The sequence below is a fragment of the Rana temporaria genome, chromosome 3 (assembly GCF_905171775.1).
Source record: "Rana temporaria chromosome 3, aRanTem1.1, whole genome shotgun sequence".
In the NCBI taxonomy this organism is placed as follows: Eukaryota; Metazoa; Chordata; class Amphibia; order Anura; family Ranidae; genus Rana; species Rana temporaria.
Genome location: NC_053491.1, coordinates 107,294,449 through 107,307,516, shown reverse-complemented (window position 1 = coordinate 107,307,516; position 13,068 = coordinate 107,294,449). Strand labels below are relative to the sequence as shown.

Genomic DNA, 13,068 nt, shown 5'->3' with positions numbered 1-13,068 from the left:
AATAAAAAACAAAAAAAAGATAACTAGAATTTATATATATTATTTTTTGTAATTTAGGGACACTAGAATCAAGTGTCCTGACTAATCATACACATATACTTGTTCTCCAGGTAAAGGAGTCAAATTTGTGTCCTGACAGGTACTTACGATCTTTTTGTTATCCATTTGGATGCCGGAATGATCTGTACATGCTTTAATTAGGTGGGGTTCCATTAACTGAAGTCCTTACATCACAATAATTCACAATTTACAACATAAAGAATTTAATACGATGTACTTTATTGAGCCATTAAATACACAAGACAAAACATATGACCCTGGACGTTGGATAAAGGAGGGGAAAATACTATTGGAAAAGGACAGATAAAACTTTGACAATTAACCGTTCGGATCTGATTTCAGGACTCAGGACTGAATTACTGGAAAGTAGAAAACTAAATATCAGCCCGTGTATATATGTATTTTGCTTTTTTTTTTTTTTTTTTTTAAAAGAAAAAAAAAAGGAGGTAAAAATTAGCAGTTGATGTATAAACTGATTTTTCAGGAATTCTGCATGATACAAATGTTTGTCCAGGTTTAACCCTGTAAGCTCCCTCCAGTTTATATGGTGGTGTTGGCTGGAAATTCTCCTCTTAGATTATAGGCATGATTTGATATGGGGATGATGTGCAAGATGGAAAGCAGGCAGCAGAAATCTGGATGGCAGCAGAGAACAGGGTGGGCTTCGGTCATCTTTGGAATGGAATGGCATTTTTCTAGCGGTTGTATCCAAATTCATCTGCATCATCAGCTCGGAAATCACCATAGCGCCAGAGGTTCAGCTTAAAGGAAAAAAAATGAAAATAAAAGAAAATGAAATATACACACATATACATACACACACACAGCGGATATAAAAGTCTACACGCCCCTGTAAAATGCCAGGTTTTTGAAAAAATGAAAAATAAATAATAATCAGACCACGATAAATCACTTTACAATTTTTCCATCCTTAGGCCCTTTTTACATGGGTCGGATCTGTTTTTCTCAGCAGGGGACCTGTCCACTGATCCCCTGCTCAGTGGTGCGGGCAGACGACAAGTCCATGCCTGCTTTCCTTATGCAGAGCGGACACAGACACAGCACACCACGTCGGATGTAAACGAACCAGCTGTCTGTTTACACCTGACTGCTCTTCGATCTGATCAGATGAAGGGGAACTGATACCCTTCTATTTGTTTTTGCTGGATCCAATTGGAGTTAGGTGGGTGTAAATGGACACTAATCTGTTTACATCCGCTGCTCCATAGAAAAACCACCTGAAAAACAGAAAGGCAAATACGTTCGGACTATTTGTGTGAAAGGGGCCTAAATGTGACCTATAATAAGTGCAATTCAATTAAAAACAAAATGAAATCTTCAAGGAGGGAAAAAATAAAAATCATACAATTATGTGGTTGCGTATAGCAAATTATCACACCTTTAAAAACGGTTAAATATTTTATTTTTAACAAAAACATGGTATACTTGCCTGCTCTGTGCAATGGTGATGCACAAAGCAGCCCTGAACTTCCTCATCTGCAGCCCCCCACCACTCTTGGCTCCTCTTCTACGTGTGCCACAATAGGAAGCCGATTCCCAGGGGGGCACATGTGCGGGCTTGATCCCAAGCTGGGCTGTGTGTATCTATTGACACACACACACACAGCCCGGCTTAGCCCCACCCCCTGCTCACAGAATTTGAGAGCAGCGGAAGATAAAGGAGATCTCTGTCCTGTGAATGCAGGGAGAGAGGAGAAAGCCACTACAAGGGGCGCAGCACTGGATTGAGTGAGGACTTAGGAGGTGAGGGGGCGAAATTGGTACTGCAACATTGTTTTTTATACCTTAGAGTAAGGAATGCACCAACGTAAAAATGTCTAGCTTTTACAACTACTTTAAACAAATATTTTGTTGAAGCACCTTTTGATTTTTAAACAGCAATTTTTTATTGAATTCAGGTCTGGGCTCTGGCTGGGCCATTCCAAACGTGTATCTTCTTCTGGTGAATCCATAGGGTCCTACTACAGCAGTAATAAAAAGGTGAATCAGGGTCAAAGCTCTTTTGGCTCTACTTTTCCTGTGGTTCACAGGAGTGCAATTAGTTCTGCACTCCTGTGACCCAGCTTCAGCCGACAGCGGGCCAACATCTGCTGTCATCCAACGTCACTCAGTTGGTCTAGGGATCCCAATGTTAAAGGGGTTGTAAAGGTTTGTTTTTTATTTTCTAAATAGGTTCCTTTAAACTAGTGCATTGTTGGTTTACTTACCTGTTCCTTCGATTTCCCTTCTAAATGTTTTTTTTCTTTGTCTGTATTTTTCACTTCCTGTTCCTCCTCAGTAAGCTTGCCCAAATCATCCGAGCCATTCTGGCTGGGGGTTTGTCAGCATGCTCGCCCCCTCCCTTGGGATTACATCCCTGTGGGGAGACACTATGTTCACAGCGTCTCCCCGCAGGGATGTAGTCCCAAGGGAGGGGGCGAGCATGCCGACTAACCCACAGCCAGAAAGGCTCGGATGATGGGGGCAAGCTTACTGAGGAGGAACAGGACGTGAGAAAATCAGACAAAGAAAAAAAAAAACATTTAGAAGGGAAATCAAAGGAACAGGTAAGTGAACCAACAATGCACTAGCTTAAATGAACCCATTTAGAAAATCAAAAACAAACCTTTACAACCCCTTTAAAGTGCACACTGCTGGGAAACTGAGCCAGCAGCTTCCACATCCTCCATAGCCTTGCGCTCCAACAAGCAGTCACTGTCTCTTTGCTCAAAGAAAACTGAGAACTGAGTGATCAGTGGTCTTTGTAGAGGCTGAAATGCAAGGATGCAGCATCAGACCAATGCTGCATACACCTAAGTGAGTATGTATGTGTGACAGACCTAGCTGCGACAGAGGCTTTTGGAGAGGACTGAATGCGAGCCTCTAGCCTTCAGATTATGGGCCAGGGCCTCAAAACAGGAAGGCGGATGGGTTATCCCGGCAGACAGACCTGGAACCTTAAGACTACTTTTCCAACATCCTCGAGTTGACACGTTCGGGGTCCCACTGTGGTTGTTGGGCGGTTTCTCAGGGGGGAGTATTGTCGTGGACCTTGGAATGCTGAAGTGTTTGAATCTGTTACACCAGGGTTTGACAATTTTGCTTGGAATCTAGGAGCCAGATAAAAAAGTTAGGAGCCAGAAAACGGACCCCGTCCCGACGAGCTTGCGCGCAGAAGCTAACACATACGTGAGCAGCGCCCGCATATGTAAACGATGTTCAAACCACACATGTGAGGTATCGCCGCGATTGGTAGAGCGAGAGCAATAATTCTAGCTCTAGACCTCCTCTGTAACTCAAAACATGCAACCTGTAGATTTTTTTAAACGTCGCCTATGAAGATTTTAAAGGGTAAAAGTTTGTCGGCATTCCACGAGCGGACACAATTTTGAAGCGTGATATGTTGGGTATGAATTTACTCAGCGTAACATTATCTTTCATGATATTAAAAAAAATGGGGATAACTTTACTGTTGTCTTATTTTTTAATTAAAAAAGTGTAATTTTTTCCCCAAAAAGTGCGCTTGTAAGACCGCTGCGCAAATACGGCGTGACAGAAAGTATTGCAACGATCGCCATTTTATTCTCTAGGGTGCTAGGATAAAAAATATATATAATGTTTGGGGGTTCTAATTAGAGGGAAGAAGATGGCAGTGAAAAATTACATTAGAATTGCTGTTTAACTTGTAATGCTCAACTTGTAATACCAACGGCCACCACCAGATGGCGCCAGCTCACACAAGGAAGAGCTGGGGACTTCACAAAAAAATAAAACAAAAAAATAATATATATATTTTTTTTTTGCCCACCTTCCAAGCCAAGTCGCCAAGATGCTATTTTTAGTCGCCATGGCGACCAGGATTTGTCGAGCCCTGTGTTACACAGTGGGGGGTCTTCTGCCCTGTCTTAAGACTAACCCCCCCCTGTCCAGACGGCTCCATGGTCTGGAGGAAAAACATTGTTCTGTGTTTGGCTGTTTGTGTACTTTGATTGCCCCCTGGGGCTTCTATCTCATTACACATAGCAGTCCTCCTATTCAAGCTATCGGACCAATCCCCGCTGACCCTGTTTCAAGTCCTCATTTGCATGGCTAAGAGGACCTAATTGAGAACTACAATGTACTTTACAATTGACCAATAGGAAAGCGGTTGTTGGGGGCGGGGTGTTCAAACTGCTTTATAAAAGTGTGTTGTGTGCATCCAATAAAAGAGTTTTCCTGTTTGAACTTGCATACAGCTGCCTGCCTGGTGTTTGTTCTGATGGATTTCGAACGGCACATAGCTGTAGTTCGAATCCCGGAGCCTTGGATGACCGAACCATCAGACGTTGCGATCTGCAATCTGATTCAATAGCAGCAGAGGAGTGCCGGGAGAGTGGAACCGAGCGAGCAAGGGTCTCGTTACATTGTTGGCTAGCAGTGGGATGATTCCATCGCCAGAAGAACAGCTACAACAACACAGGACAATGGAGACACAGTATGAACGGCTGAAGCTCTCTTCCCTCAAGGACTTACTGGAGAGCCGGGGCAGACCGGCCAGCAAGCGTAAGAAAAGGTAATTGTCGCAGAACTTGTCGAAATGGATAGAGCTGAAAGGCCCAGCGTAACAGACAGGACACCCGAGGAAGAAAGTTTTGATCGGGCTGTTAAACGAGGACTGGCGCAGTATGGTCCTAATCCTCCACCGGAGATCATAGACCTGGTTAGAGCGGCTGTGGATGCAACATGGCTACATCAAAGAGGTGCTGCAGCAGCAGAAGTCACAGCAGCACCAACTGAAGAGAGAGGAGAGGTACAGATACCAGTCGCCATGGAAGAGGAATTCAGAAGGAGGTTACAAAAGATGCAGATACAGCACAGAGGACCAGTATCAATGGAGGCCCTGCTGGGATGGTCGGATTTGATCCGTTGCCAAATTTGGAAGGAAGCGCTAGCTCTTGAGCAGCAACACCAGGGAAAGGTCATCCCCTCCATCCATGTAAGGTACTGGCCGCAGTATGACGTACGAATGCCATTATTGGGGGAACAACCTAAGCAGGAGTGGACAGCCGAGTTAAGGAGGCTGATCCAGGCAGAGATGCGGTTGGACAAGAGCTACAGAGCCCTCCGGTGGTATGTAGCTCAAGAGTGCCCGTGGTCAGCGGATGACAGCCCCATGGAAGGCTTTGACTATGATGGCCTGGGATTGTTGTATTGGAGGATGTCCAGTGATCCTGACTTTGGGGATGATCGTGAGTGGCGCTTGGAGGAAATAATGGAGCACAGAGCGCAAAAATGTAATGTCTCGGAAGGGCACTGGTTACAGAAAGATTTGGAGTTTCTGGCCGTCCAGAAATGATGAACTGAGCCCAGTCACCCTGTCTTCTCTCCAGTGGCTGAAAGGACTCCAGGGAGAAGGGCCAGTCCAGGCCTCTCCCCAGCGGCAGGCATGTTCTCTGAGAGAGGCAGAGGTTGGCTGGGTGAGTAATGCTCTGTTTGGAGCAATTTATTTGGGGTACTGTATGGATACCTGCATTGGAGGAATGGAACTATGGACTAACATCGGAGTCAACCCATCTGGGGTCGCCTCCTGTGTTAGTCTCCTACCGAAAGGGGAGAGATGTAACGGAATGGCCCCTGAAACCCAGAGACTTTTGAAGGATGCGGGGTACTCCTGTGCTAGCTTCACCAATGACTCTTGGGTCATCCTATGTCCAATAGGGGCATAGGATGACTGAGAAATGATATCTCGGATTACATGAGATGGGACAGTAATGATAATTCGTGTATTGCAGGATATCTTGAAATATTACAGGTGGTTAATTCTGACCCCAACAGGTCAATAGGAGAGTGACCTATTCATGTGGGGACACATACTGTTAAGGTGTTAATTGAGTCTGGCTCCTAAGATATTTCATTGTGTGAAAGTTTATTGATGATAGATGTGTTGGGGGTTGGCAGTCTGAAAGGTCAGATGGCTGACTTTTCAGCTGTAGTGGATTAGCATGTCAATTACGTCTACAAAGGAATTTGTTTTGTGTATCAGGTGAGAATAGCTTATCGCGGAGTCAGAACGTCTGGGTAAATGACTAGTATTTAGTTCATGTAGATTATCTGAATGTCATTATCCTCTGAGGAAAAAATTGTTTTAAAAAAATTTGGGGGATATTTACTATAGCAAAAAGATAGTGTTTTTTTTCAAAATTATCACTTTTTTTTGTTTATAGTGCAAAAAATAAAAACTGCAGAGGTGATCAAATACCACCAAAAGAAAGCTCTATTTGTGGGAAAAGAACGCCAATTTTATTTGGGTACAACATCGCAAGACCGCTTAATTGTCAGTTGTCAGTAAAAGCGACGCAGTGCCGTATTGCAAAACATGGCCTGGTCATTGGGCAGCCAAATCTTCTGGGGCTGAAGCGGTTAAGCGTGAGCATATTTATAACAGAAATCATATAATCTCAGGGGGTGTGTGTACATTCCATACGGACAAGCAGATACAATCTGACAGGAAGAAAACGTGAACTACCACAGCGCCATGGTAGTTCATTGAAAACTACAAGCCGACAGCCGCAAGGGCTGCCGGGACCTTGTAGTTTTCCATTTAAAGAACACTGTGACCCAGCCGGCTGGGAGGACTGAGCCCTGGACTGTTCTTAACATGTTACACCCGGAACATAGGTGCAATATGTTATGAAAGGTGAACTTCTCCTTTAACGTGAAACACCCCAACTACCACTAAGTAATTTGCTGGCTATGGGCAAACAGCCCACAGCACTGGGCACGTGCAGTGTTCAAAGAGATCTCTCAAAATAAATATATGTAAATAGGAAAACATATCCGCTATCCGGCCTAACATTTTAATACTGTGGGCCCACTGTGCTGTGACACATTCCCTGAAAAAAATATTTTCTGTTCTGCCAAAACTTAGATGCAGAGACTGAACACAAATTAGGCCCTTGAAAAGGAGAATGGCCATCTGAACAAGTGCCATTTTCCCTTGGCAGTCTTCTAGGTGAATATGCCACCCATTGAGTTTAAAAGCATTGTATGGTCTTTGCTGACCCAAAGCACTGACCCATGAACAATGCTGTTGGCATTTCGGCAATTTACTTGTGGAAATATAAACGCAAATACTACTATTAATAGGAATGATGGGCTTCTGGGAATTAGAAATTAACCTGATTATCAAACAAAAATAGGCCTGACTTTATAATTTGCTCATGTCGAACTCTCCAGGACCTTTTGAGGTAGCTAAAACAGGAAAATTACAATATTTTATCACGTGGCCATCTGTTGGCACACGTCAAAGGTTATCCTATACTTTATGGTTTATCTATAGCATGACATCCCATATTTGGCAATCTACTCCAAAAAAAAAAAAAAAAAATTAGGAAAATGTTTTTTGAAATGCACAAAATGTTGTACAGTCCCAATTTAATACAGGCTAATTTCACCAACAAATGAAATAGCCTTCTGTACATTAACACAATGATATCCAGAAATTTACATTGACAAACTCCACTCCAGAGCTCAACTGAAATAACACGTTGTAGCCCAACCATGAGAATGGAGGCCCAGTCACCCAAGAACAAATGGCTTATGTACAAAACAAGGTCTATTCAGACAAGTAAATATTCCCTAATAAACACGTTCCCTAGGGTTGAGACCAGAGGTATCCAGCCACAGTCCCCAGACTTTTTCAAACTTGCCAGGGCAACCCCCATGTGTATAAATGTAACTTTCTAAAATTAATAAGTTGCCTACAGATGATACCCAGGGATTATGCCTGGGAGGGTCGGGGGACTTCCACATTAATGAAATTAACCTGCAGGCATGAAAGATTGCCCAATGCCATCCTAGGATGCTCCTCCTCAGCCACCTCCTCCAATATATTTAGTATACAGCCTTTAGAATCCACCATGAATACCATATTTAGCGCATCTACTACTTGTTTCAAATAGGAGATGTAGTTTGGGGAACTGCCATAAGTGGATCAAGTTACCCATAGTCTCTTTTGCGCCTTAGTGTTACTTATTTACTATGAGGAGGTTTCTGTTTTTACCTTGTGCATATCTAACCTGTGGAGTGATGCTCACAGAGGAGACAACAGGTATCTAGTTTGATGCAGTATCTGGTAAACAGGAGTGAGCCTGAGGAGTGTTGGAGCGCTGTTAGACTAGGGTGACCAGACATTCCCGGTTTCCAGAGACAGTCCCCAGACTGAGGACACTGTCCCCGGATTGGATTTGAACAGGGGCTTGGGCAATTTCAAAGACAGTCAATGCAGAAAAAAAAACACAGAACTACACCTCCCTGCTCTGCCACTCCTACAAGCTTAGGGGGGCCTATTTTTATCCAATATCTGTGCCTCTTTGATATTAATGTGCTGGTGGGAGTGGAGGAACAATTTTTTTCATGCTTATTCCGCTCCTGCTAACATGTTCTTCTGCCTTGGCTCAAGTCCTGGCCAGTGGACTGCCTGTTTATCTCCTTGTCTTCCCCAGTGGAGCGGAGTGGAGTGAACTTCCTCCACTCCACTCGAGCTGGGGCCAGAGAGTGAGAGGCTGTGAGGCGGCTCAGGCGGGCGGCGGTGGCGACAGGCAAAAAAGAGGCAGCTGAGCTCTGCCAACAATGTCCAGCAGCAGGAACAGAGGGGACGAGGATCCGATCGTGGGGCAGCCAGTGCCTTCAAGGCTTAAACACAGGTGGTGCTTTGGGAGTGTGCGATTGTAAATTGACTACATTGCACTGTGTCTGTCTCTCTGGCATCATGGATGGAATCATAACACAGGCAGCAGACACTCCATCATGGCTCTGACTGGCAGTGCTCTGTCACATAACATGTCTGCTGTAAGTATCAGCACCTAGCAGCCATGTCATGTGACACACTCTGATAGAGCCAGCCAGAGTCATTATAGAGTGAACATAAGCACCGACGACCAAGTTGCGGCCTTGCAAATCTGAGTCATAAAGGCTTGGTAATGCACCACTCATGAAGCGCTTACTATCCTGGTAGGGTGCACACCAAAAGAAAACAGGGGGAAACCCTCTCTTTAAACCACAAGCCTGAATAATAACCTGATGAATCAACATTGAAAACAGTTGACTTAGACGCTGCCTGCCCTTTCCTGGGACCTCCTGGTAGCGCAATAACATCAGTTTTCCGTATCCGAGCAGCCGCTTCAGATAGGCTTTGACTTTTCTTACTCCAACGTGAGTGTAACCATTTTAATAGCTGATCTGAACACTGCCTGCCCATTTCTAGGGTCTTCTGGCAGCACAACAAAATGTCAGTTTCCTATATCTGAAACCTTCAGATAGATCTTAACTGCTCTCATCTATATTGAGAGAAAAGCAAAAACGTTTCTTTCTGCGGAACAAGGTTCTGGAAAAAAGGAAGGCACAAATATCTTGATTCAATGGAAAACTAGATCCTTCTAGGAAATAAGGCTGGGTGAGGATTTAACATCATCCTACTTGTAAGAATAATGAAGTATGGCTCTATACAAAGAAAGTTGCCAATACGGAAACTCTCTTGCGGAAGAATGAAGGGAACTTTGGTGCATCGGCCCAAAGTGCTGACCCTGTAAGCAGACAAAACTAGATAGACTCAATCCTCCAAGCACAAGGGCGACCTAATTGGCGGACTTATACACATTACCCCTTGTATAAAGGCCCAGATAAAAGAGTGCGAAGCAAGCGACCCTTGAAAATACTGACAAAATTGGATCCTTGATGGATCCATCTCCAGCTCCATCTCCTTTCCTAATGTAGGAAGGCAAGAATTTGACCTATGACATACTTCCAAGGATGCCACCCCTTGGTTTCACACCAGGAACATGGGTCTTCCAGATCCTATGATACATGGTCCTGGAGGCCAGCTCTCCTGTGTGTCCCGCATGCGAGTCGATCCTTTGTCCTTGACATAAAGCTGTTCAATTACTTGTTGAACCTGGACGCCAATATATTTTATGTACAGGGTACCCTTTTTCTGGCATTTGGTCAGAAAAAAAGTCGGGGGGTAGAGGTCATTCTCCCGGGAACAATTGTTGACGGCTCCAGAGAATTGCCTGCCAATTCTGCATTCCATGAAATGACGATTGTCAATAGGCAAGGCACAAGGCTCCTCTGCCCAAGCCAGAACATGGCTTACTTCTCTCTGGCTGCGTGATTTCTAGTGCCTCCTTGGTAAACAAAGTAAATCACTAGTGTGGCATTGTCGGATTGTACTCCGACAGAACAATCCTGCAACCTAAACGTCCAGGCTTTTAAGCCAGACGCTCCACCAGTAGCTCTAGAATGCTGACAGATAAGGCTCACTTGGAGCTTGACCACTGCGCCTGGGCAGTGGTCTCTTCCAGGCCTGGCCTCGATCCCTAGATCAGCCTTCGTAGCCGCCATCTCCCAGGTAAGGGGCATGAAGGTTCTTCCTTTCTGCCAATCTTTTGGTTAAGAACCACCAACTGAAATTCCAGCATATCCCTGGGACCAGACTCTAGGCCGATAGAATAAAGTTTATATCAGCCTTGAATGAAACCGAGCATAGGGAACTGCTTTGAATGAAGCCACCATCTTCCCTAGCACCTTGAGCAAAAGGCAAATGTAAGGAACTGTTCCTTGCCTTGATCACATAGACCAGCGTTCTCATAGTTATGATCTTGTCCGAGGCTAACAAAACTCTCCTTTTTGAGCTGTGTCCCAAACATTCCAAGCTTCTTACCAAAAGAAAGAATGTACCTTTAGACTGGGATCCTAACCCAGGAGTTCCAGATACTTACACCCTTAGGTCCAGCCATGCTACTGACTGATCTATCAGCAGGAGTTTGCCTCGGTATGCCATTACTGCTATACCCTGGGCCTTTAGACCTGCTAGAGGCGAGCCCTAGCACTCTGTTAAAGCGGTTGTAAACCCGCCTAAAAATTTATTTATTTTCTGCTGCAAGGCAAAAGTCATAATGAGCTAATATGCACCGCATATTAGCTCATTATGAAATACTTACCTCGGAACGAGGTGCGTAGCACTTACCTGGTCCACGCCGAGCGAGATGTCCTCTTGCCTGGCGTGTCTTCCGGGTATCGCCGCTCCAGCGCTGTGATTGGCTGGAGTGGCGATGACGTCACTCCCGCGCGTGCGGGAGATTTAAATTCGGCAAGGTTCGGCGGCTGCCGGTCCTTTCGCCGTAGATCTCCCCTGCGCATGCGCTGCATTGCAGGGGAATATCTCCTAAACCGTGCAGGTTTAGGAGATATTCTCCTTACCTACAGGTAAGCCTTATTTATTGGCTTACCTGTAGGTAAAAGTAAAAAAAAAGGGTTTACAACCACTTTAACCTGGGAAGGGTGGCTAACCCAAGGGGCAAGACCACCAACTGGAGACAGTGCTGTTCCCCTGCAAAACACAGACAATCTCTGCAGTCCCATGTAAATAAACACATATGCAAATGGCTCCCCATGTGTGTATGTGGCAAGTGTTAAAGCCATATGCCTCTATGGAAGCGTGTGTTCATGGAAGCATGAATTCATACAAATATGTTTTAGGCAAAAAATAGGGTGCGCTGTATACATGCATACATATAGCATGTGTGTCATGGAATGAGCATCTTGCAAGCAAGCATGCGTTTATGAACTTGTTATGCAACATTGTGCAACAACATGTACCCATGCAGAAACGTATTCCTATGTAAACACCAGGAATCCTGTATAATTAAGGAAACAAATTATCATGCCTCATTATACAACCATGCAAAATCTAGGCAAACATGCAACTTTAAGCAATCATGCATTCTTATGCGATTTAGCATTTTCATGCAATCAAACATCTTATGCATTTTAAGCACTACTATGCGGGAAAAGTACCCTTGTGTGACCAAGGACTCTTGTGTGATCAAGCACCCCTGTGCGATCCAGCATCTTTATGCAATCAAGCATTTTAATGCGATTTTAGGCATTTCTGTGAAAACAAGCCTCTCTGTGTAACCAAGTATCCTTGGGTAATCAAGGACTTGTGTGATCCGGCAAACTTGTGCGATCCAGCACCCTTATGTACTCAAGCATTTGTATGCGATTTTAGGAATTTCTGTGCAAATAAACCTCTCTGTGCGACTTAAGCACTTTAATGTGACCAAGCATCCTCATGCGACTAAGTAAAAAACATGTAAACCCATACAAACAGAAACATGTATCTTTATGTGATTAACAATAAAACATGTTCTATTACTTTTTTTTACCCCACATGCATTTTAAACATTCCAAACTCATGTATTTTATGCAAACATGCGGACTGGTAAAGAGGAAGTTATCCTCTGTGGACGTTCGCTTCCACAATCATGCGATATAGCTGTTGTGCGTTAGCAACTGTGCATCCCACAGTTGTGCGTTTGGTTAGCCTGAAGCCAACACCAGGATGAGGACCCTGTGGAGGTTTTTCTAGCAACCTATAGGAAAAAAATGTAAACCCCAAGGAGGAGACAGAGGCTTTTGGCCGTCTAGGCTGAGGGCAAGTTCTATGCAGTATTAATCTCTGAAAAAGACTGCAGCTGCAACTCCAGAACTTGTGAGGCTTCTGATAGCTCCTCCTCGTTAGGCTGCACCTGTTCCCTGTCCTCTGACAGTGAACCTTCATCCTCAGGTATTTTAATCCTTTTGTTTGAGGATTTAGAGCAGGGAAAGGGGGACACCCCAGTTTCTGCTTCTTCTGAGGATGCTGCGAAAATAGCAGTTAACCTCTTTAGAATAAAAAGAGGGATGGTGGGATTGTTTCCAGATACAAATGACATTATCTCACATAACCCAGTTCCCATATTTGGGTATATACAAGTGCGCTGGGATATTTATTTACTTATTTATTTACCGTATTTATCGGGGTATTGCGCGCTCCGGCGTATAGCGCGCACCCCTAATGTGGACCCGCATTCCTGTAAAAAAAACATTTTAGTACTTACAGTTTTGGTGTCTTGCTCAGCGTCCATCGGCAGCCTCTTCGGGTCCGGCGTCCGTCTGCGGCTTCGGTTGTGTCCTCCTCGTCGGGTC

The 13,068-nt window shown here is 44.5% G+C and overlaps 1 protein-coding gene across 1 annotated transcript in view; it reads right to left on the bottom strand.

The window, feature by feature from the left end:
• Positions 1-257: 257 nt before the first annotated feature.
• Positions 258-13,068, bottom strand: part of SND1 (staphylococcal nuclease and tudor domain containing 1) — a 701,900-nt gene continuing 689,089 nt past the window's right edge. Inside the window, exon 24 of the mRNA XM_040343211.1 lies at positions 258-821. Coding sequence (XP_040199145.1) covers positions 756-821 — 66 coding nt within the window. The 3' untranslated portion in view covers positions 258-755. The remainder of the gene's footprint in view (positions 822-13,068) is intronic.